The following is a 24,297-nucleotide window of genomic DNA, read 5'->3' on the forward strand; positions in this document are numbered from 1 at the left end:
GAAATGTATGGTAATGCATTTTGGTAAAAGGAGTAATTGTGCAGACTTATCTAAATGGGGAGGAAGTTCAAACAGCAGACATGCAGATGGACTTAAGGAGTCCTTATGCAAAACTCCTACAAGGTAAATTAACAGGTTGAGTCTGTGGTGAAGAAGGCAAATACAATGGTGGCATCTGTATCAAGGGCAATCAAATACAAAAGCAAGCAGAAAATACTGAACACAACAGCACAGTACAGGCCCTTCAGCCCTCCATGTTATGCCGACCCATGTTGTGTACTGAGCCTTTCTAAGACATGAGTCAGGCCACTCTTGAGTATTGTCAACAGTTTTGGGCCCATACCTTAGAAAGGATGTGTTGTCATTGGAGAGAGTCCAGGGGAGGTTCACGAGGATGATTCCAGGAATGAGGGGGTAACATATGAGGATCATTTGGCAGCTTTGGGCCTGTACACACTGAAATTTAGAAGAATGTGAAGGGATCTCATTGAAACCTACCAAATGTTGAAAGGACTAGATAGAGTGGATGCGGAGAGGACGGTTCTATGGTGGGTGTATTCAAAACTAGAGGGCACAGCCTCACAATTGAGGGGCAACATTTTAGAACAGAAGTAAGGAGTAATTTTTTTTGCCAGAGAGTATTGAATCTGTGGAATGCTCTGCCACAGTCTGCAGTGGAGGCCAAGTCTGTGGGTGTATTTAAGATGTAAGTTGATCTTTTCCTCATTGGTCAGGGCATCAAAGGATATGGTGAGAAGGCAAGTGTATGGAGTTGAGTGGGATCCAGGATCAGCCATGATGGAATGTTGGAGCAGAGTTGATGGGCTGAATGGCCTAATTCTGCCCCATATCTTACATCTTACAAGGGATGATTGATAAGTTTGTGGCCTAAGGTAAAAGAACCTAGCACATTTATTTTTCCTACATTTACACACTTAGTCCAGCAGTCATGGAGCATACAGATCCCTTCTTTGTAGAAGTTGGTGTCTTGGACCTCCAGAAGTGGTCCACAGCATGGGGTGATTGATAAGTTTGTGGCCCAAGGTAGAAGGAGATGAGTTATACAGCTCTCGTTACATACATGTGCAGTTCAACTCTGAGTGATTATGCAGAAGGTTTGAAGTTACTAACTCATCTCCTTCTAGCTTAGGCCATGTACTTATCAATCACTCCTGCTGTGGACCACTTCTACAAAGAAGGGATCCGTATGCTCCACGACTGCTGGACTAAATGTGTATGTGTAGGAGGGGACTATGTTGAAAAATAAATGTGCTAGGTTTTCTAAAATTGACTCCTTCTACCTTAGAACTTATCAGTCACCCCTCGTATGGTCTTTTTAATTTGCTTACTCCCATCGACCTGCTCCCAGACCAAAGCCCTCCATACCCCTCTCATCCACGTATCAAATTTCTTTTAACTGTTGAAATCGACCCTGCATCCACCACTTGTACTGGCAACTCATTCCACACTCTCACCACTATCCGAGTGAAGTTTCCCCTCATGCTCCCCTTAAACATTTCACCCTTAACCCATGACCTCTAGTTCTAGTCTCACCCAACCTCAGTGGAAAAAGCCTGCTTGCATTTATCCTATCTCTACCCCTCATAATTTTGTATACCTGTATCAAATCTCTCCTGAATCTTCTACATTCTCGGAGATAAAGTCCAAAACCATTCAATCTTTCCTTATAACTCTGGTCCTCAAGCCCTGGCAACATCCTTGTAAATTTTCTCCATACCCTTTCAATCTTATTTACATTTTTTCTGTAGGTAGGTGACCAAAATTGCACACAATACTCCAAATTGGGCCTCACCAACATCTTATACAACTACAACATAACATCCCAACTCCCGTACTTAATGCTTTGATTTATGAAGGCCAATGTGACAAAAGCTTTCTTTATGACCCCCATCTGTGTGTGACGCCACATTCAAGGAATTTTGGATCTGTATTCACAGATCCCACTGCTCTACCACACTCCTCAGTGCCCTACCTCTCACTGCGTAACACCTACCCTGGCTGGTCCTCCCAAAGTGCAAAACCTCATTGAATTTCATCTTTCCATTTTTCCTTTTGGCCCTGATCCCGCTGCAAGCTAGGATAGTCTGGCTCACAGTCCATACACCCATAATCTTGGCAGACATCCGCAAATTTGCTGATCCAGTTGACCGTATTATCATCTAGATCGTTGACATAGATGACAAACAACGAAGGGCCCAGCACCGATCCCTGAGGCACTCCACTAGTCACAGGCCTCCAGGCAGAGAAGCAACCCTCTACTACCACTCTCTGGCTTCTCTCGCAAAGCTAATGCCTAATCTTGAGTGCCAAATGACCTCCCAGGCGGGACCTTGTCAAATGCCTTGCCACGTCCATGTAGACAACATCCACTGCCTTGCCTTTATCCACTTTCCTGGCAACTTTCTTGAAAAACAGATTGGTTAGACATGGCTTACCGCACAGAAAAACATGTTGACACCCCCTAATCAGTCCCTGTCCATCCAAATACTTATAGATCTGGTCCCTTAAAATCCCTTCCAATAACCTTTCCACCGCTGACATCAGGCTCACTGGCCTATAATCTCCTGGCTTATTCTTTGTCTTTTTTCCTTAAACAATGGAGCACAAGTTATCCTCCAGTGCAAATATCTGATCAGCCAATTCCATGCATCAAAGCAAACAGACACGATTAAAAGATTCAATTGTTGTTTAGGCCAAACATCAAACGGGGAAGAAATGTGATCTAAGTGACTTTGACTGATTGTTGGTGTCAGACAGAGTGGTTTGAGTATCTCAGAAACAGCTGATCTCTTGGAATTTTCATACATGACAGTCCATAGAGGTTTCAAAAACTAGACCAAAAACAAAACAATGTGTCAGTTCTGTGGGCAAAAAATGCCTTGTTAATGACAGAGGAAGAGGAGAGTGGTCAGACTGTTTCACACTGACAGGAAAGTGACTAACTCAACGCACAACAGTAGTGCACAGAAGAGCATCTCTGAATGCATGTCAAACCTTGAAGTGGATGACCCTCATCAGAAAACCATGAAAGTACACTCAGTGGCCACTTTATTAGGTACAGGGGGTACCAAGTAGCCACTGAGTCTACATTGAAAGTGGAAAACTACAATCCCCAAGATGTCTCCTGCTGCGCTTTGCCTCAAGGATATAAAGCTGAAGTTCCATGTCTGGACACACCCCACCCTCCTCCACACCGCCGTTCTCCGGGGCATCTACAGTGTGGGATGTCACAACAGAGTACTTCCATTGTGAATTGATATCCCAATCCTCCACCCCTTCCCCTGTAACAAATTAGAGACACACAGGATGGAAGCTGACCCTTCAGTCCAAATGGACAATGCTGACCAAGAGACCCACTCAAGCTAGTCCCACTTGCCTGCGTTTGGCCCATATATTTCTAAACTGGGGTTCTATCCTGGGGTCTACAAACCCTTTGGTTAGTGGCATAAAAAAGGTTAGGAACTCCTGCTCTAAACCTATCTTATCCATGTGCCTGCCCAAGTATCTTTTAGATGATGTTTCTGTACCTGCCTAATTGATTCCTCTCAGGGCCCATGGACTCCTTGTTTAATGGTATTGGTCCATGGCATATAAAAAAAGGTTGGGAACCCCGGATCTAGCAACTTGTTCCTCACACACACCACCTATTATTGTACATTGCACTCACTTCCTAGGACTTTACAAGTTCCTACCACTGATGAGCTCACAACACTGTCAATGAGAAGCCAGAATTCCTTTGCCGTGTATACATTTTGTGGATAAGTCACCCCAGCTGATCCAATGCTTTGGTTAGTCCGGGTCTGCGTAATTAGCTGTCCATGAACTACCACAGTGGAGAGAGGCCCTCTGAGTTAATAAATAACAGCCAGCTTCAACCATGTGTTACATATCATTAGTCTAACACTCAGATTCCACTGACTGCAAATCTTGTAGTATATAGTCCCTGCAATCCACCAGATTCAGTGAGTAGAGGTGTCTAAAGCATATTCCATGAAGGACATCCTGGCTGTAGAGGAAGTGCAGCGTAGATTCACGAGGTTAATTCCTGGGATGTCTGGACTGTCTTACGCAGAGAGGTTAGAGAGATTGGGCTTGTACACGCTGTAGTTAAGGAGACTGAGAAGGGGAGCTGATTGAAACATAAGATTATTAAGGGATTGGACAAGATAGAGGCAGGAAATATTTCCAGATGCTGGGAGAGTCCAGTACCAGAGGGCATGGTTTGAGAATAAGGGGTAGGTCATTTAGGACAGAGTTAAGGAAAAACTTCTTCTCCCAGAGAGTTGTGGGGGTCTGGAATGCACTGCCTCGGAAGGCAGTGGAGGCCAATTCTCTGGATGTTTTCAAGAAGGAGCTAGATGGGTATCTTATGGATAGGGGAATCAAGGGATATGGGGACAAGGCAGGAACTAGGTATTGATAGTAGATGATCAGCCATGATCTCAAAATGGCGGTGCAGGCTCAAAGGGCCGAATGGTCTACTTCTGCGTCTATTGTCCATTTGGAATCAAGGATTTTGTTGGTAATGCTGAAGCAGACAATTGAGTACATTCACAAGAAAGCAACATCCACCATCGGAACCATACTCTCTTCAGGAATAGGTATCAGGCTGCTGAACCAGCGTGGAGAACTTCACACAGCTCAACAGCAAACTGACTCCACAAACTACAGACTCGTTTCCAAGGACTCTACTACTCACCTTCTCAGTACTACTTGTTTATTTTTGCACAATGGCTATTTGTCTATTACAGTTCTTCATAAAGTCTATCGTATTTCCTCATTTTCCTGTAAATACTGAATTGACTAAACTCAATGTTTGGATGAAGTCTTAAGTGCTGCGCCAACTCGGAAAGGTTACAAGCCGAATCAAGGCGGTGGGGTCCTGGCCTCAGAGCGTGTTGAGGAAACTGAACCCGATATTTGGATGATGATGTAAGACCACAAGACATAGGAGCAGATTTAGGCCATTTGGCCCTTCAAGTCTGCTCTGGCATTCAATCATGGCTGATCCTTTTTTTGAAAAATTCTCTTTAACCCCATTTCCCAGCCTTCTTCCCTTAAACTGATGCCATGCCCAATCAAGAACCTATCAATCTCTGCCTTAAATACACCCAATGACCTGGCCTCTGCAGTTGCTCATAGCAACAAATTCCACAAATTCACCATCCTCTGGCTAAAGAAATTTCTTTGTATCTGTTTTGAATGGATGCCTCTCTGTCCTGAGGCTGTGCCCTCTTGTCTAGGTACTCTCCTATAGATATCTGATGGATAGGGGAATCAAGGGATATGGGGACAAGGCAGGGACTGGGTATTGATAGTGAATGATCAGACTCGAGGGGCCGAATGGTCTACTTCTGCACCTATTGTCTATTGTCTCTCCCACCATGGGAAACATCCTTTCCACATCTGCTCTGTCTAAGCCCTTCAACATTCAAAAGACTTCAATGAGATCTCCCCCCGCCCCATCCTTTCGAATTCCAACAAGTACAGACAAACAAAAAAATCAATAGAAGTTCCTCGTATGATAACCCTTTCATTCCTGGAATCATCCTTGTGAACCTCCTCTGAACCCTCTCCAATGCCAGCACGTCTCTTCTAAGATGAGGAGCCCAAAACTGTTCACAATACTCAAGGTGAGGCCTCACCAGACTCAGCATCACGTCCCTGCTCTAGTATTCTAGACCGGAGGCGCTGGACGCTGGGCCAGATCGAAAAGGTCAGGGTGTTGGGACCTGGGGTGAGGGGTGGGCCAGTTCAGGCCACTGCTGCAAGATTCAGCCCTGCACTGAACTATATTGACCGATGGGACTCGTTGCCGACTCCAGAACAGAACACTATTTGCTTGCAGCTTCTTGCCTCATTTGCATGAAGTGTTTTTTTACCCCTCTCTGCACACTGGGTGTTTGAAGCTCTTTTTTTATATACATGTTCTTTTGGGTTTCTTTGTCTTGTGGCTGCCTGTTAGATAAATCTCAATGACGTAACTAATATATACATTGATAATTAATGTACTTTGAAATATCTGCAAGAAAATGAAACTCCAGGTAGTATAGGGTAACAAATATGTACTTTGCTCTACATTTGGGGTTTAAAGTCAAAGTGAATATGTTCTCCGAATTACAGGTTGTTAACAGTCTCATTAATACTGTGTTGCTGGTCAAGCATACAGCGGCCATGTTGTGGTTAACAGGCTCATCCCAGGCTCACAGTAGGAAAGCACTCCTGAACAACCATCAACAAAGCTTAGCAACTCAACGTGGCTCCAAAGGTGTCCTCTGATAAAGATTGTGCAGAACAATTCCGAGTGGGAGACCTACCTAATCTTTCCATTCCAAACACCCCGTCCCCCCGTCCCAACCCACCTGGTTGCCTACAGGTGAACTAAAAATTCAACAGCATTCATGACATCTCATCCCAGAACCCTTGGAGACCAATACATTCCTTCAATTCCAGCCTCTTGTGCACCCACACCCTTCATCCTTTGTGCCACTTCCAGAGACCAAAGCAGAAGCCTAGAAACCCATCCCTACACCACTCCAACTTCCTCCAGCACCGCCATCTTTCACCACACTTACTCCCTCTTTGGGTGTCTTGACTTGTTTTGTTCAAATATGCTTCTAGAAGCATGTTGGAAGCATTTGATTTCTGAAAAGTGCTATATAAATGGAAGCTTGTTTCAAAGTTATTATCAAAGGATGAATATATCACCATATACTACCCTGAGATTCATTTTCCAACAGGAACTTACAGGAATTTATAAAATACTATAATATAAAGAACAACACACAACCAAAGTGCAAAAGACAAATTGTGTAAATAGAGAAAAAATCCTGAACACAAGTTGTAGAGTCGTCAAAGTGAGCTGATTGGTTGCAGATTGTAGTTGAAGGCAGGTCAGGAGCCTGGCTGTAGAGTAATAACTGTAGAAACCTGGTGGTATGAGACCCAAGACTCTGGTATCTCCTGCCTGACACCAGCAGTGAAAAGAGAGCATGCCCTGGATGGTGGGGGTCCTTGATGATGGACGCCGCTTCCCTGTGGCAGCGCCCCATGTAAATGTCCTCAATGACGGTGAGGAACTTCACTTGTGATGGACTGAGCTTTCTGTAGAGCTTTTCCTTCCTGGATGCTGGTGCTTCCATACCAGGTCGTGGCACAGGAGAAGATCCAAAAAAATCTGCCAGGCATTGTCAAATCAATTAGCTCCAAAGGTCTGTGAAGACGAACCAAGTTACTAATATTAACTCCTAACCCTTCATCAGAACAAAGAAAGAAAACAAAGCCAGGTTTCTAACATTAACCATTCCTTTCTCCACAGATGCTGCCTGATCTGACAGGTCTTGCCGGCATTTTGTTTTTAATCTGTACTGTACTGTATTGTTCTGTTTTGCTTCATGTAGGGCTCTTTGCTTTAGAATACTGAAGGATCTTTTAGGCTGCAAGTGAAAAGACATCATAAATGTTTTCAACAAACAGAACAAATGGATTTTTAAACTTGGTTTTCTTGCCTTTAAAGAAAAACTCAAATTGTTCCTCCATGTTATTTCCAAACTAAATAATGAATTATATGAAGCAAACAATTACAAGAGAGAGATGTTTATACAAAATATTGGGGACATACGCACTGAAAAGGGTGTATTCTGTGTATTTTAGTAGAATTTCCCCATGGTAGGAGATACATCCACAAGATAAAGACATTGACCTCAGAGTCAATAACACCCATTGTAAAAAGTTCATAGATTAAGTGTTTATAAAACAGGAGCCATGTGGATCTCTGTAAACATGGTATCATTGCATCAGGCAAGGCTTAGTCATTGCTGCTTGGAAGTTTAACAAGATTCTGGGTTCAAATCCCAGTCCAGTAATTGTGGTACTCCTTTAGTCCTGCTGAAAGGTCTCAGCCCAAAACGTCGACCAGGGTTCTTCCACTTGCAACGTGAAAGATCCTTCAGTATTCTAAAGAAAAGAGCCCAAGTTTATTTCTCTCCATAGATGCTGCCAGAGTGGCTGAGTTCTTCCAGTATTTTGTGAGTACTGTCCGTGGTGACTCTGTTTAGCTGGGCAAATAAGCTGGCCCCGCTCTAACAACTCTGCCTAAGCAGAACCTTCTGTCAATTGGATGCATCAGATAAAAATCTTTCAATGTTCTCCAAAGGTTTTAAATCACATACAAGTAAGTCTTTCCCATCTTTAAATGGACAGCCATAGTGCCAGCACACACTGAGGCTTTGAATTTACACATTATTATTGTTTCATGTCGTATGACATAGGTGATCATGATCTTTGACCATGATCGTTCTTAACAATTTTTTCTACGGAAGTGGTTTGCCATTGCCATTTTCTGGGCAGTGTCTTTACAAGATGGGTGACCACAGCTGCACAGACGACCATCCACCACCTGCTCCCACGGCTTCTCATGGCCCTGGGTGAGGGACTCAGCAGGCGCTCCACCTCGCCCAAAAGTGAGCCGAGGCTAGTGGAGGGCAGGAGCACCTTGCACCTCCTTTGGTAGAGACAGCTCTCCATCCTGCTACCCAAATTAACACAATCTTCCTATCTACTGTGAATGCCTACAAGAAAATGAATCTCACCATAGTATATGGTAACATGCATTAGTGCCCATGATGGAGCTGACTGATACAACTGGCTGGTTTGATACAAGCTGCAGAGTTGTAAACTCAGTCAGCCAGCTCCATCATGGGCACTTGCTTCTCTAGTTTCCAGGACATCTTCAAGGAGCGATGCCTTATATAAAAAAAAGGTGGGGGGGGCATCCATCATTAATGACTCCCATCACGCAGGACATGCTCTCTTCTCATTGCTACCATCAAGGAGGGGGTAAAGGAGCATAAAGACACATTCAGGATCAGCTTCTTCCCCTCTGCCTTCCAATTTCCGAATGAACATTAAACCCATGAACACTATTTTACTACTTTTTATTTTTGCACTATTTAATATATATTTACTGTAATTCAGTTTTCTCCCCCTCTATTATTATGTATTGCATTGAACTGCTGTCACAAAGAGAACAAATTTCACAACATATGCCGGTGATAATAAACTGGATTCTGTCTCTGACTTTAATAAGTGTACGTTGAACATGCCAGGGACCCGTAGGAGGAAACTGGAGCAGCTGGGGGGGGGGAAATCTACATGGCTGTGGAGAAAATGCATGAACTCCACACAGACAGCATCGGAGGCTGGGATCGAACCCGAGTCACTGGTGCTAAGCAGCAGCTGTTCTATCCGCTGATCAATGAGCCACAACCCCGCTTTTCTCCTTTGTCTTGGCATGGGGGAGGGGGGGGAGGTGGTCTGCCACCGTGGTGACATGTGCTGCTACCTTTAAGGACCTTTAGGGTAAATGCAAGCAAGCTTTTTCCACTGAGGTTGGGTGGGACTACAGCTAGAGGTCATGGGTTAAGGGTGAAAGGTGAAAAGTTTAAAGGGGAACTGAGGGGGAAATTATTCACTTGGAGGGTCAGGAGTGTGGAACGAGCTGCCAGCACAAGTGGTGCATACGAGCTCGATTTCAACACTTAAGAGAAGTTTGGATAGGTACAAAGTATGGGGTGTTAGCTTTCATAAGTTGACGGATAGAGTTTAAGAGTCGCGAGGTAATGATGCAGCTCTATAAATCTCTGGTTAGGCCACACTTGGAGTACTGTGTCCATTTCTGGTCGCCTCACTACAGGAAGGATGTGGAAGCATTGGAAAGGGTACAGAGAAGATTTACCAGGATGCTGCCTGGTTTAGAGAGTATGATCAGAGATTAAGGGAGCTAGGGCTTTACTCTTTGGAGAGAAGGAGGATGAGAGGAGACATGATAGAGGTATACAAGATATTAAGAGGAACAGACAAAGTGGACAGCTAGCACCTCTTCCCCCGGACACCACTACTCAATACAAGAGGACATGGCTTTAAGGTAAGGGGAGGGGAGTTCAAGGGGGATATTAGAGGAAAGTGTTTTACTCAGAGAGTGGTTGGTGCGTGGAATGCACTGCCTGAGTCTGTGGCAGAGGCAGATACACTAGTGAAGTTTAAGAGACTACTAGACAGGTATATGGAGGAATGTGAGGTGGGGGGGGATATATGGGAGGCAGGGTTTAAGGGTCAGCACAACAATCTGGGCCGAAGGGCCTATACTGTGCTGTACTGTTCTATGTTCCACAGGGATGGTAGGGGTGGGGAGGGCTCTGGTCCCAGTGCAAGTTGATGGGAGTAGGCAGTTTAAAAGGCTCTGCATGGACTAGATGGGCCAAAGAGCTTGTTTCTGTGTTGTATTTTTCTATAACTATGACCCGTGAGCATACACCGCTCCCAAATCTTCTGGGACTTGTGTTGTTCTGCTGAGCACGGTGGGCGTGTTATGCTTGTTTCGGTGTACTTGCAATAAATAAATCTGAACACAGCAACGTTGACTGTGGGTCCAGCTGCAAAGCTCAAAGCTCGAGCTCCTCCAAATGACAATTTCTGTCAGTGTTCAGAATGTGGGCAGCAGACTGGAGTTCCCGCACAGCAGAGGCAGTGCGGTCCTTGGAGCCCGGGGTATCCTGCCACGCCCATATTAAACTAGATTAACATGGAAAGTGCAAGAATAACTGCCCCACCCTCACCCACAACCTCCCTGTCAAACGGAAGCCCCACACTGGGAACCAGAGGGCTGCAGCAAAGAGTTCGTTGCAGAACGAATAAGCTGAATTTACCGAGAAAACGCCGATTCCACGTTTTATTTCAGAAACTACAGCAACCACTCCCAATAAGAGCAGGAACACTTCTTAGCAAATTTGCAATTGGAGGACAGTCAGCTGCTCTGCCACAGAACAAGATAAAGCTGTTTCTGTGAACAACTTCCTTTTTTCTTGTCATCAAATGCTTCATTGTCTACACTTCATTGCCCTTCTTTCACTGACCTTGGATTCCTTTAATTCCCCCTTCCCCCCCAAAAAAGAATCACTCTGAAATTAAGAGTACAAGGTAAACGACAGGATTGTTAGCCATGTGGAAGAAGAGGGATATTGAGGTTCATGTCCCTCAAAGTTACCATGCAAGTTGATAGGATGACTTTGAAGGCATATGCTGTGTTGGCCATCATTAAAGTTCAAAGTAAGTTTATATCAGTGTACAACTTTGAGATTAATCTTCTTGCGGACAGCCACGAAACTGGGGCAGCACGGTAGTGTAGTAGTTAGCACAACGCTTTACAGTACCAGCGATTCCTGCCACTGCCTGTAAGGAATTTGTATTTTCTGCCCTGTGACTGTTCTGTGTGCTCTGGTTTCCTCCTACAGTCCAAACACATCCTGGTTGATACGTTAATTGGGTCATTGTGAATTGTCCCATGATTAGGCTCGGATTAAATCAGGAATTGCTGGGCGGCCTAGTTTGAAGGGCCGGAACGGTCTGTTCCACGCTGTAGAACCCATTAAAAAACCCACACAATAAACACCATCAAACATCCATTGTGCAAAAACAAAACAAATCATGAGAACGATAAATTAATAAATAATACACAGACGGTTAAGCACAGAGTTACTGAAAGTGAAAGGCAGCTCGGCACTGAGGTGAGCGAGGCTCGTCCAGCAGCCCGATGGCTGAAGGCCACAGCTACAGTTCAGTGCTGAGGTGAATGCCGATGATTGCAGGCCACAGCCACAGAGCCAGTTCGGCACTGAAGCCAGTAAACCTTACTGAGTAGCAAGCTGAACACCGGTTTGCCCTTCATCCTCAGCCTTGACCAAATCACAGAAACAGTTTTTTTTTAAATAAATGTAAACAAAAACACATGGAACACGAGTGACCAAAAGTGAGTCCACAGCTGAGGAATCAGTTCAGCGCTGAGGAAAGTGAAGTCGGTCCAGGAGCCTGATGACCGCAGGCAACAACTTCTCCCAAACGAGCTGGAGTGGGACCCCAAGCTCTTGCACTTCCCAGTTTCTCCCTCTGCCCTTTCAGACATTTCTATCCTGAGAAGATTTCCACTACCTATTCTTTCCATATGAACATCAACTTCCCTCTGTTTAACCGAGTTATGAAGCTCTTCCTTACAAAATCTCTTCTCCACCTACTTGGCACCAAAATAAACATCAGTACATCCTGGCCAGACTTTTAACTAAAACCATTTATCCATGCAATCCCTAATTGAGTGTTAGTCCAGTTAAATGTCCATCAAAGGTCAATGGAAGCTACATTGGCTGAGGGATAAATTCTCCATCCTCTTCCGCTTCCATTTTTAAACAAACCCCAGACAATGTCCTGCATTTCCAAAGCAGCAAAGTACCTCTCCACTGCAGACGGGATGGTTATACTCACCGAATAATCTTAACAAGCTCACTCATGTTGACGTGGTCAGGAACGAGGAATTTGGTCTTGTCCAGCACAGGCAGCTGTTTCTCCCCCTTGTATCTTTCGATGATTACCTGTCAACGAAACAGACGCACAGTCAAGAGGTTTTACTTGTTTACTTAGAGACAGAGCACAGAACAGGCACTTCCAATCCAACAAGCCACACTGCCCAGCAACCCACCCCTGTAACCCTAGCCTAATCATAGGCCAACTGCAATACCAATCAGCCTACTAACTCTTGCGCCTCTGGGCTGTGGGAGGGAAGCCCACGTGGTCACGAGGATGAACGTAAAAATTCCTTACAGATGGCGCTGGAATCAAACTCCATAATGCCCCAAGATGTAATAGCATCACGTTAACCGCTACACTACCATGCCCTTGAAGAAAAAGGAGACCCAAAACAATGTGGTAGGAAAGCTTAATAATGTGGGAATTTCCCTTTTTAAATAGACTGTTAGGTTAAAAAAAGTGTTGAGACCTCCTGGGATCCTTCATAATCCACAGGCAGCAGACAGGAGAATCCCCAGTAGATATGGGAGGATAACTGGCAGTCACAAATGCTGATCTTGCATAGACATCTTAACAAAACCTCTGGGAGGACACTGCAAAGGAAATAAAGCTCTATAATTTAACACTCTCAGAGGCCACACCTGTACACCTGCTCGTTAATTCAAATATCTGATCAGCCAATCACATGGCAGCAACTCAATGCATAAAAATATCCCAGGAGATCAGCAGTTTCTGAGATACTCAAACCACCCCATCTGGCACCAACAACCATTCTGTGGTCAAAGTCATCTGCATCACATTTCTTCCCTGTTCTGACGTCTGGTCTGAATAACAACTGAATTGCTTGACCAGGTCTGCATTGTATTGAAAAGACAGGCAGGTAGGCAGAGAGGGTGGGGTGGCTCTGTTGGTTAAAAAAAAATCCTTAGAAAGAAGTGGCAAAGGACTGGAAGATGTAGAATCATTGTGGGTAGAGTTTAGACCCTGATGGGAGTTGTGCACAGGCCCCCTAACAGTAGTTAGGATGTGGGGCACAAATTTCAATGGGAAATAGAAAAGACAGATAATAAGGGCAATATTACAATAGTCTGGGGGATTTCAATATGAAGGCTGACTGGGTAAATCAGGTTGGTGCTGGATGAGAGAGCGAGTTTGTAGAATGCCTATGAGATGGCTTTTACAGCAGCTTGAGACCAAACCCACTATGGGAAAGGCAATTCTGGATCTGGTGTTGTGTTATGAACTAGATTTGATTAGGGAGCTTAAGGTAAAGGAATCCTTAGGAGACAGTGATCATAATATGCTAGAATTCACACTGCAGTTTGAGGGGCAGAAAATAAAATTGGATGTATCAGTATTACAGTGGAATAAAGGGAATTAGAGGCATGAGAGAGGAGCTGGCCAAAGCCAATTGGAAGAAGACATTATGCAGAGACACTATGTAATACTTGATTGGTAGGGTAGGGTTAATACCTGACTTTCAAAAACACTTGGTGAGTTATGTTCTGGCTGGAATAAGTCCTTAAACTGCTGGAGAACAGTGCGGAAAGATCAGGTGCTGTTTTCTCCCGGTAGGGATTAGTTTTTAGTTCCAAGTGCTCCTGTCACGTTGTCACCCTGTAACCTTATCCTTCGATCTCTCTGAATTATGGAGGACAGTGTGTGTATAAATGTCTCTCTCCAGCAGACTTCATCATGATCATCATGACTCCAGTAATTCTACTATTTTTTTTAATGTTTCTTAATTGTACATATGATTTTTTTTGTGTTCTATCGCTGAGCAGCAGTGAACCGTCTGACTGGCCTATCAAAGTTCTCTTTGGGAACTAGTTGACGATCAGCATTTCTGATCCAGCTATTGTTCACGGTCGCACTTAAAAAAAAACTTTAAAGAATGATGGCAGAGTGGCAATGGCTGGGGTTTCTGAGGGCAATTCTGAAGGTGCAGGATGGATACATTCCAAGTATTCTAAAGAAAGGATGAGGCAACCATGGCTGACAAGGGAAGTCAAAGACAGCACAAAGGTAAAAAAGGACATATAATATTGCAAAAATTAGTAGGAAGTTAAAGGATTAGGAAGCTCTTAAAAACCAAAAGGCAACTAAAAAAAGCCATGTAGAGAAAAATGAAATATTTATTTATTTGGCAATTCAGCACCAAGTCAGCTCTTCTGACTCTTCGAAACACACCACCCCAGCACCCTTCAGTCCCCCATTACTGGAAAATTTACAATGACCAATTAACCTACATGGTACATTCTTGGACCACGGGAGAAAACCCACACATTCCACACAGGGAGAATGTACAGAGACTGCTTGAAGAATGGTGCTGGAGCCAAACTCTAAAACGTCCCGAGCTGTAATAGCATCACGCTGATTGTTTTACTACCATGGCGTAGGTAAGCTGGGCAATAATATAAAAGAGGATACCAAATGTTTTTTCAGAGTAAAAGAGAGGCAGGAGTGGATATGGGACTGCTGGAAAATGATGCTGGAGAGGTAGTAATGGGGGCCAAAGAAATGGCGGATAAACCTATTTTTTTGTGTTCTATCATTGAGCAGCAGTGAACCATTTTTTATTATAGGGGAGAACCAGTGGATGTGGTACATTCGGATTTTCAAAAGGCTTTTGACAAGGTCCCACACAGGAGATTAGTGTGCAAACTTAAAGCACACAGTATTGGGGGTATGGTATCGATGTGGATAGAGAATTGGTTGGCAGACAGGAAGCAAAGAGTGGGAGTAAACGGGACCTTTTCAGAATGGCAGGCAGTGACTAGTGGGGTACCGCAAGGCTCAATGCTGGGACCCCAGTTGTTTACAATATTTATTAATGATTTAGACGAGGGAATTAAATGCAGCATCTCCAAGTTTGCAGATGACACGAAGCTGGATGGCAGTATTAACTGTGAGGAGGATGCTAAGAGGATGCAGGGTGACTTCGGTAAGTGGGCAAATTTATGGCAGATGCAATTTAATGTAGATAAATATGAGGCTATCCACTTTGGTGGCAAGAACAGGAAAACAGTGTTATCTGAATGGTGGCCAATTAGGAAAAGGGGAGGTGCAACAAGAATGGCCTACTCCTGCACCTATTTTTTAAGTTCCTATTAAGTATTTTGTGTCAGTCTTCACTGTGGAGGACAATAGCAATATGCCAGAAATCCAAGTGTCAGGGATTTGAGAGAATAGGCAGAAGTGAGTGTTGTTGCTAATATTAAGGAAAAGGTGCTTGAGAAAGTAAGGTCTGAAGGCAGATAAAACACCTGGACCAGATGGACTACACCTTGACATTCTGAGGGATGTAGCTGAAGACATTGTGGAGGCATTAGTCATTGGGTATACTTAAAGCGGAGGGTGACAGCTTCTTGATTAATCAGGGCATCAAAGGTAATGGAAGAAGGCAGAAGAATGGGGTTGAGGGGGATACATCAACCATTATGGAATGGCCGAGCAGACTCAACAGTTCAAATGGCCCAATTATGCTCTTATGTCATATGATTTGTGAGCTTGGAAGTTGGTTCTCTCAGGCTTTTGCATCTGGTGCCTGATGGGGGGGAAGAGAATGACAAGGATTGGGTGGTGGTGGGTTTGATGATATTAGTTGCTTTCCCAAGGCAAGGAAGTGCAGAGGGAAATCAGTGTTAAGGAGTTTGTGATGGACTGGTCTGTACTCACAGCTCTCTATGATTCCTTGCACAAGGCAAGATCTTGCATTATATCAAGTGTAGCGTCACCACGCCAATGACCCAGTTTTGATTGTGACCTCGTACTGTGTGTAGCACGCACTGTCTCATGGTGAGTGAGGTTTAGATGTAATGTTAATATTCTCTTCTGGTATTTTATTTAGATAGAAATACTGCTATCACTCAAGTCAAGTATGATGCTCTCTTAAGGAGTTGGCTTATTGGTGGGTCCGCAGGTGTCTGTAGAGGCCGATCTGCGATACACATATTCCTGTGCAGTGTGGGCCGAAGCAAGTGGTGACAGTGGTCAGGTCCTTGGCCTGTTCAGTCTCTCCTTTCACACAGCTGCCACTTGTTCTCTGCGGCACAGTGGAGGTCGCTCTCATGTAGCGCAGTTCCCTCTCGAACAGATTTCCTCCAGGCTGATTTTGATATCATCTTTGAAATGCTTCCTTTGCACACTAGGGGTTCTCTAACCTTCCTTCAACTGGCAGTGGAGGATCTGTCTGAAGAGACACGAGTTCGGCATCCAAATGACATGGCCTCTCCATCAGAGTTGGTGCTGCTTTTCCGTGTTGGCCTCCTCCAGTATAACGGTGTGCGTGGGTCCTGTCCTTCCAGCTGATCCTCAATCTTTCATAAGACTGTTTGTGGAGATGTGGCACTGTAAGAGGCCCTTCCAGCCCCGTGAGCCACACAATTCCTCCCATGTGACCAATTATCCTGCGAATCCCTAGGTCTTTGGAATGTGGGAGGAAACCAGAGCACCGGAGGAGACCCATGTGATCACAGGGAGACCATACAAACTGCGTCAGGAATTGAACCCAGGCTGCTGGCGCTGTAGCAGCGTTACACTAACCCAGGGGTTCTTATTGGTACAGACCAATACCGTTAAGCAAAGGGTCTATGGTACCCAGGTTGGGAATCCCAGCACATCATAACATCCAATGTAAGCATGCAAGAGGTTAAATGATCAGTGTAAATTGCCCTTCAAGCAGGGGTCCCAATGCCATGGACCAATACCATTAAGCAAGGGTTCCGTGGACCCCTGCTCTAGAGTATGGAGGGGTGAAAGACTCCGGTGAGAGTTGATGGGAATGTGGAGAGAATAGACTACAGGAGAATTGGGGGTGGGGATGGAGAATGGGAACACTGAGCCGGCAGATAAGGTTTAAACACCGGATGAGTCATAGGGCAATAGAGCATGGATACAGGCCATTCAGCCCAAGTAGTCTATGCCAACCATGGTGCTCACCCATGTCACCTGAATTTCCTGCATTTTGCCCATCTGTCTCTAAGCTCCGCCCGTGCTCTGCAGTTATCTGCCCACCTGTTATCTATTAACAAATCTAGGTGTGTGTACTGTGAACATGGATTGTGTTCACCCTGTGGGCCTCACATGAGAAGAATTTCAATAGACCCTGAATTATTGTACCTCTGTAGTCAATGAAGTTTAATGTAATTGTGTACCCAATCATTGCACCAAAAAGCAATGACAGCATTGGGAAGGGCTGACCTTGATACTCATAATGGCAATTTGTTGACAATCTTACTTCTGCCCTTCAAGTTTGTCCAAAATGCACTAAGAGTAACCCAGTGCCTCTGTAGGCAGGAGCTCAGGGAAGTACGTACACTCACTACCCTTTCATTAGGTACAGACCCGTACATCTGCTCATTAATGCAAACATAATCAGATACAATAATGGGTGGCAGGGCGGAGGTATGTCTCAACCAAAGGAGGTGCAAGGTGCTCCTTTCCTTCGCTAGCCTGTAGGTCACCCTTGGGCAAGGTGAGGGTCACGTGAAGCCATGGGAGCAGGTGGTGCATATCAAAAGTCCTGGTTATACAACCACCGATGCCAGGCAGCTAATCTCTGAAGAGTGTTGTTAATGGCTGGGCTCACCCATCTTGTAAAGACACTGAACAGAAGGCGGCAATGGCAAGCCACTTCCGTCGAAAAATTTGCCAAAAACAATAATGGTCAAAGTTACGATCACCCATGTCATATGACACAACACATGATGATGATCAGCCAATCACGTGGCAGCAACTCAATGCATAAAAGCATGTGGGCATGGTCAAGAGGTTCAGTAGTTGTTCAGACCAAACACCAGAATGGGGAAGAGATGTGATCTAAGTGCCTGACGGTGGAGTGATCACCGCTCTCAGACAGGATGGTTTGAGTATCTCAGAAACTGCTGATCTCCTGTCTTTTTTCCATGCACACCAGTCTCCAGAATTTACAGAGAATGGTGTGAAATGCAAAAAAATTCCAGTGTGCAGCAGTTCTGTGGGCGAAAACGCCTTGTTAATGAGAAAGGTCAAGAGGAGAATTGGCAGACTGGTTTAAGCTGACAGGAAGGCAACTCAAATAACCACGCGTTACAATAGTGGTGTTGAGGGGCTACGGAGGCAGAATTTCACAAACATACGCTCAGTGGCAATCATTATGAGGCAATAAAGTGCTCAGTGAGTGTAGAATGCTTTCAAGGAAATGGAGGAATACGCAATGGTGCTGGGTGAACTGAAGCAGACCTTTCAGAACACAGCAGTTTGACGGCAGGAGGGTTATCCAGGAGAGAACTTTTGATGTGAAGCAGGACAGGCATACCTCAGTGAATGCTGGTAATCAAGACAGAGGATTATTAACTTGTGCAGCATCTCACATTCCCACCCCATTCTCTATCTGCAAGTAAGTTAGTTTTATTATTAAGTGGCAGGACATTTGCTATAAACCACTTGTCCCAAACACACATTCCCCGGCAATTATCTGCAACTGTGAAACAGAAAGATTATAAAACGAGTGCCCTTTTAAAATTAAAAAAAAATATTTATCCCCAATCTCAAATAGGAGGATATATTTGATCAGATCATTTCAGATACAAGAGCATCATAAACAAAGTGCTGGACTTGACAACTCCTGTTCTCAATATTATTTATTTACTTTATCATTATTATTTGTACCATGTTTTCTTTTACACATTGGTCAGTCTTCATGTACAATTTTCATTGATTCTATTGTATTTCTTTGTTCTGTGAATGCCAGCAAGAAAATCAGTCTCAGGTGACATGTTGACTTTGATCTTGAGAGAGGGAGAGGCACACACTCACACTCAGTTTCGGGCTGAGAGCCTTCAACAGGACTGGAAAGGAAGGGGGCAGAAGCTGATAGGTAATAGGTGAAAGCAGAGGGGAGAGGATTTATTTTTCCTAGAGTGGGGGAGACTGAAGACAGATCTGGGAGAGGCAAGTTAGGGGTGGAATAGATAAGGGGCGATGGTAAAGATCTTTTCTCCAAGTGGAGCTCGATTTCAATGTTTAGAGAAGTTTGGAAAGGTATGTGGATTATAGGGGTATGGAGGACTATCGTCCCAGTTCAGGTCGATGGGATCGGGCAGTTTAAATGGTTCAGCATGGACTAGATGGGCCGAAGAGTCTGTTTCTGTGCTGTACTTTCTAATGACTATGTCTAACACAAGACAGAGGTGCCAGGCACAAAGTTTAGAACTGACCTGAGGGTGTTTCACACACAGAGCCTAGATAATATCTGTGAGGCGCAGCAGGAAATGGGTACTGTTAAGCTTTAAACCGTATTTAAATAATCACACAAATCACCAAGGCTATGAACCAAGTCTGGGTAAATGGAACTATATTGATAAATGCAGTGGAGCTGGAGGATTCGAGCAGATACTCGAATCTGGAGCAAAATACCATACACTGTTTGTGGAACTTGTGGTCAGGCAGCATCTATGGATGGAAATGTTTCAGGTTAAGAACTTTCACCTAGACTGATAGTGGATAGGTAGCCAGTATAGAGTGAGGGGAAGAGGCGGGGCAAGAACTGGCAGGTGATTGGTTCATCTGGCTGAAAGGGGTGATTGACAGGGGGAGAGAGAATAGTGATAGTCTCTGAGGTGACAGATAACAAAGGGCTGGAGATGATGTAATATAAGTGAAGGTGGGGCACAGAATCAAAAACAAGGGAGGCGAGTTGGAGAGATGGGACTGGGGGAGGAGTGTGTGGGTGATGGGCAGATAGAGTGGGCTGGAGGAGGGGAAGGAAGCCGGGTGCTGCAAGAGGAATTAGGTAGGTATTGAACAAAGGAAACACAGGAGACTGCAGTCTGAAACAACCAGAAAGACTGCAGGCTTGCAGTACAGTGGCCAGCATGGTCACGACGGGCCGAAGGTCCGTTTCTGCGCTGTGGGACTATAATTTATGACAATATGACCGTGATTGTTAATCCTCGTCCTGCCTTGGAAACTTGATTTAAACGGGGCATGAAATAAACGCTATTCATCGCCAAGAGATTCTGCCCCTTTAAGACAAAGTTGCCAGCACGCAAACGCATTAGCACGCTCTTTAATGTTAAAAGCGGTGCCAAGCGGCTTGCAAAGGGGAAAGCGGCGCAGGAGGTTATTAGCTCAATGCTGTAGACTTCCCGAATCGCAATGCGGTAAAATGCAATGATGTAATGCCGTCTCGGCTCATGAGAAACCGGCTTCAGTCCCACCTGTCCACCGCAGGCTGGGCTGCACCGACAGGCTCGCCAAGCAACACAGTCAAAAGCCCAACTGAGAAACCACTAAGGATAATTGCAAAAATTCTGTTTATCCAGCCTTGACGGTAATCAGAAAAGGATTATCGACTGTTTAGGGAGCCGTCGGCTGGCCAACCCGAGACGGCTTCCATCATTAAGGGACTTCACCACCTAGGGCACGCCCTCATTACTACCAGAGAAGAGCTACAGGATTTCTGAACGGTTAATGAAACTACGAATTCTACCCCACTATGTTTGCAATACTTATTTATACACACAGCTTGTACGTCTTGTACTGTAGAAAACTGTCTTAAAACAAATTTCACGACATAGGTCAGTGATAATAAACCTGATTCTGTCTCTTTGGTTAATCTATTCACTCACATTCCCGTTTATCCAGTCAATTCACAGCTGTAACCCGAAGCGAAACTTTATTTTTTAAAAAAAGAGCAATTCCAACTCTAGTCTTGGTACAGAAGTGAACAGTGACTTACTGGTATCTTGTTAGGATGCTGGTCCCGGATCTGCTGAACTTCTTTAACTCTGTCAGCTGCAGTACAGGAAAACAAGATGACCCGGTTGTCAAGACAGTAGATTTATTTAATAGAATCAAATTAGGTAACAGGGTTCAAGTACATGTATTTACCTTCATTTTCTTGTGAGTTTCCTCAATAAATCCATAATAGAATAACTATAGAATCAATGAACGACCGCACCAACTTGGGCGTTCCATCAGCGTGCAAAAGACAAATTGTGCAAATGCAAAATCTAATAATAATAATAAATAATTATAGTAAGAGGCAGTATTTCATGAACTTTTGCAAGGTACACCATTTGTTTGTAGATAACAAATGTCCACATCCTGAAACGGATTGCAAATACAGGTTTGAAAGTTTTGAGGGATATAGGCCAAACAAGGCCAGCTTAGATGAAAATCCTGATTGGCATGAAGCAAGCGATTGGGCCGAAGGGCCTGAGTGCGATACCACGTTTCCCTGGACAAAGGGGCGGATTGGAACACATTATCACCCGGTAGATGCAAGGATAAGGAGGCAACTATTGGTACCGAGGGTGGACCAGTGAGTCCCTAATAGGACTCACCATTCCTCCTTATTATTTATTATTATTATTATTATTTGCATAGCTTGTCTTCTTTTGCACGTCTTTGTGTGTAGTTTTTTTTTCTTATTGATTCCTTGACATTTCTTTGTTCTACTGTGAATGCCAGCAAGAAAATAAATCTCTGGGCAGCATACAGGAACTTTGAACTTTATGCGGTCCCCTCATCTGTGAAGGTAGTGGAAACCCAGGGTACCTGGACCCCGGGTGGGTCTGCAGACATTAGCAACTCAATTACACAGGATACACCCAAGAAACAGAAACCTGACTGCGAGTTACCCGGTCTCTCGTCACATTAAAACTCTCCCACCTTTTACAATGTTACATCAAATATTTAGTATAGACAGTAAAATACGAAGGTTTCAGTAGAGAAGAAAGAAATTCTAATCCGTTTATAATGATTAAGCGTTAGTTCGAGTCACACGAACACAGGATGCAGACAATACTTGGTTTGGCTCCGACTAAGAAAAGGCGATACGAAAATAATTTAATCGAATCACGATATTCCGGAAATTTAAAGGACTCAGTAACTAAAATCTGATGTTTTAAATTTCCACAACTTCGATCGTGCCCAAGAAGTTTCAGGAGCCAATATTTGAACGTACATAAGCAAACAAGACCCAGATCTCCATGAGAAAGGAGTTTGGGAAAAGGGCCTCTTGCGGGAATGGTTATAGCAAGTCCCGGTATTAACGCCAAACGCAGCATTGCACGCACCATCAAGAAAAATGGACGAAACGTATTTAAATAACAGTGCCTGTAGCCAATGTCAAGCCACTATATATATATTTCAGTCATTTATAACTAAATGTCAAAATATGTATCCATTACGTATTACGTCATTTGTCACGGCCTGACAAACTAGTCGACAGTTTTTGAAAATAATTTTTTAAAGTAAACCTAAAATGTTCATTATTCGAAACTGATTTGTCTTATAAATTATCATTATAACACACAATTGTGGCAAGAACAGAAATTACTTCTGAAACAGGAGCATTCAATAGGAAATAATAGCTGTGGTTATTGTTTAAATAAACTAAGTCCATCACTTTTAAGAGTTACAAAATGAACATTAAAATGCCCTAAATGTAAAAATTGCACATTACATATAAAGAACTGGTGCTCCGCCCCACCCCACTACCAAGTCGCTGGCAAAATATAATGTCGTTACGTTTTATTTTTAAAAGGAAAGGCAACATCTTAAAGCATTGTAGCTTGGATCAGCTGACAATATAGGACTCTTTAAAATTAAATTTCCGATTGGTGGTGGAAAGGAAACAGGAAAAAACACCTGCAGAGGTGCAGGAATTCTCTTTGTCCATATAAGAGATTTGTTTCTGTTTAAAAAAAGGCGACTTTACTGTAAAATGGCTTCCAAAGGACGGTAACAACAAGAAGAATACACAGTCCTTTTTTGTTTTGAAAGCGCTTGCCCGAGAATTGCTGTTAAGGTTTAGTTCGAGTCAGACTGATAGAGGTTGTATATCAATGCTGAAGGGTATAACTTGGGTTTTGTCTCCCATTGACAAGGAAGATAAAAGAAAGACAATCAAGATTTGTGTCAATTGTAATGCTAAGAGAGTTGGGCTTTGAATTTGTAATACATTGTCCCCAGGCAAGAGAGCGTCCTCTTTGTTTAAGCACGTTAGCGAAGGCTCCTTCTTCGCTCTGCCTGCGTCTGGCCGTTTGATAACACCCTCTCTCTCCTACCACATATTCGGCTAGGAATCTACCCTCTTAGCAGCTGTCTAAAAGAATCCACAGCGGCATCACTCTCCATATCCCAGACAGCTGAGAGGAGGTCAAAGGCAAATAAGCCCCGCGGAGGAAGGAGAGAGGGAGAGGGGGAGAGAAAACCACAAGCCAAGACTCCTTGCCAAGTATTTCATTTCTCGCTTTAATCCCTCCCGAAGATCCTTTATTTCGCCCATTTTTTCTCGCTGCCCCGCCGCCTCTACAGCTCGTCCACCTACCGTAGCTTCTCCTCTGTTTGAACGACTTGTCAGAAGGCATTTTCTAGGCTGGAGAATCCGAGGATGATGAACTGAAGCGGACGCTGCTCTTCCCGATGTGTCTAAACACAGGACGATGTAACAAACCGTATCACGTGAACACCTTGACGTCAACGCAGACACTAAAGGGGGAGGGCGCGGGAAGCAACAAGCGTGTTCGCCGATTTTTAATCGCTCACCGTAAAGGGAAAAGTGCCAAATCAAAACTTTTCTTTTACAAACAGTTGAACTGTATTCGAATAACATTCAGTTTCAAAGTTACTTAGTAACACCGTCAGAAAAGGTCTTAATATTTATGTATACTTCATCATCTCTACTATGCTTGCAGATTTCTGAACGGTCCATAAATACGACCTCGTCATACGTCTTATTTTAATAACGTTTATGTCTTCCCGCTGTAATGCTCCCGCGAAACAACAAATTTGAAGGCAGATGTCAAGTGATAAACCTGATTCTGATTCAGGAGTTGTCTGTTTGGATGGTCATGTTTACAAAAGGTCAGAAAATCTCTGTTTACAAGTCATGGACCTCAGATGTTAAGTTTCTGTCCACACTCTCCCTCC

The 24,297-nt window shown here is 44.1% G+C and overlaps 1 protein-coding gene across 1 annotated transcript in view; it reads right to left on the minus strand.

Annotated features, from left to right (window-relative positions):
• Positions 1-23,852, minus strand: part of LOC132399928 (microtubule-associated proteins 1A/1B light chain 3A) — a 43,508-nt gene extending 19,656 nt beyond the window's left edge. Inside the window, exons 1-3 of the mRNA XM_059980877.1 lie at positions 23,696-23,852; positions 21,098-21,153; positions 12,334-12,440 (exon numbers count right to left, since the gene is read on the minus strand). Of these exons, the coding sequence (XP_059836860.1) occupies positions 12,334-12,440; positions 21,098-21,153; positions 23,696-23,735 (203 nt within the window). The 5' untranslated portion in view covers positions 23,736-23,852. The remainder of the gene's footprint in view (positions 1-12,333; positions 12,441-21,097; positions 21,154-23,695) is intronic.
• Between the last annotated feature and the right edge of the window lie 445 nt (positions 23,853-24,297).

This window comes from Hypanus sabinus, chromosome 9, assembly GCF_030144855.1.
Source record: "Hypanus sabinus isolate sHypSab1 chromosome 9, sHypSab1.hap1, whole genome shotgun sequence".
Classification (NCBI taxonomy): domain Eukaryota; kingdom Metazoa; phylum Chordata; class Chondrichthyes; order Myliobatiformes; family Dasyatidae; genus Hypanus; species Hypanus sabinus.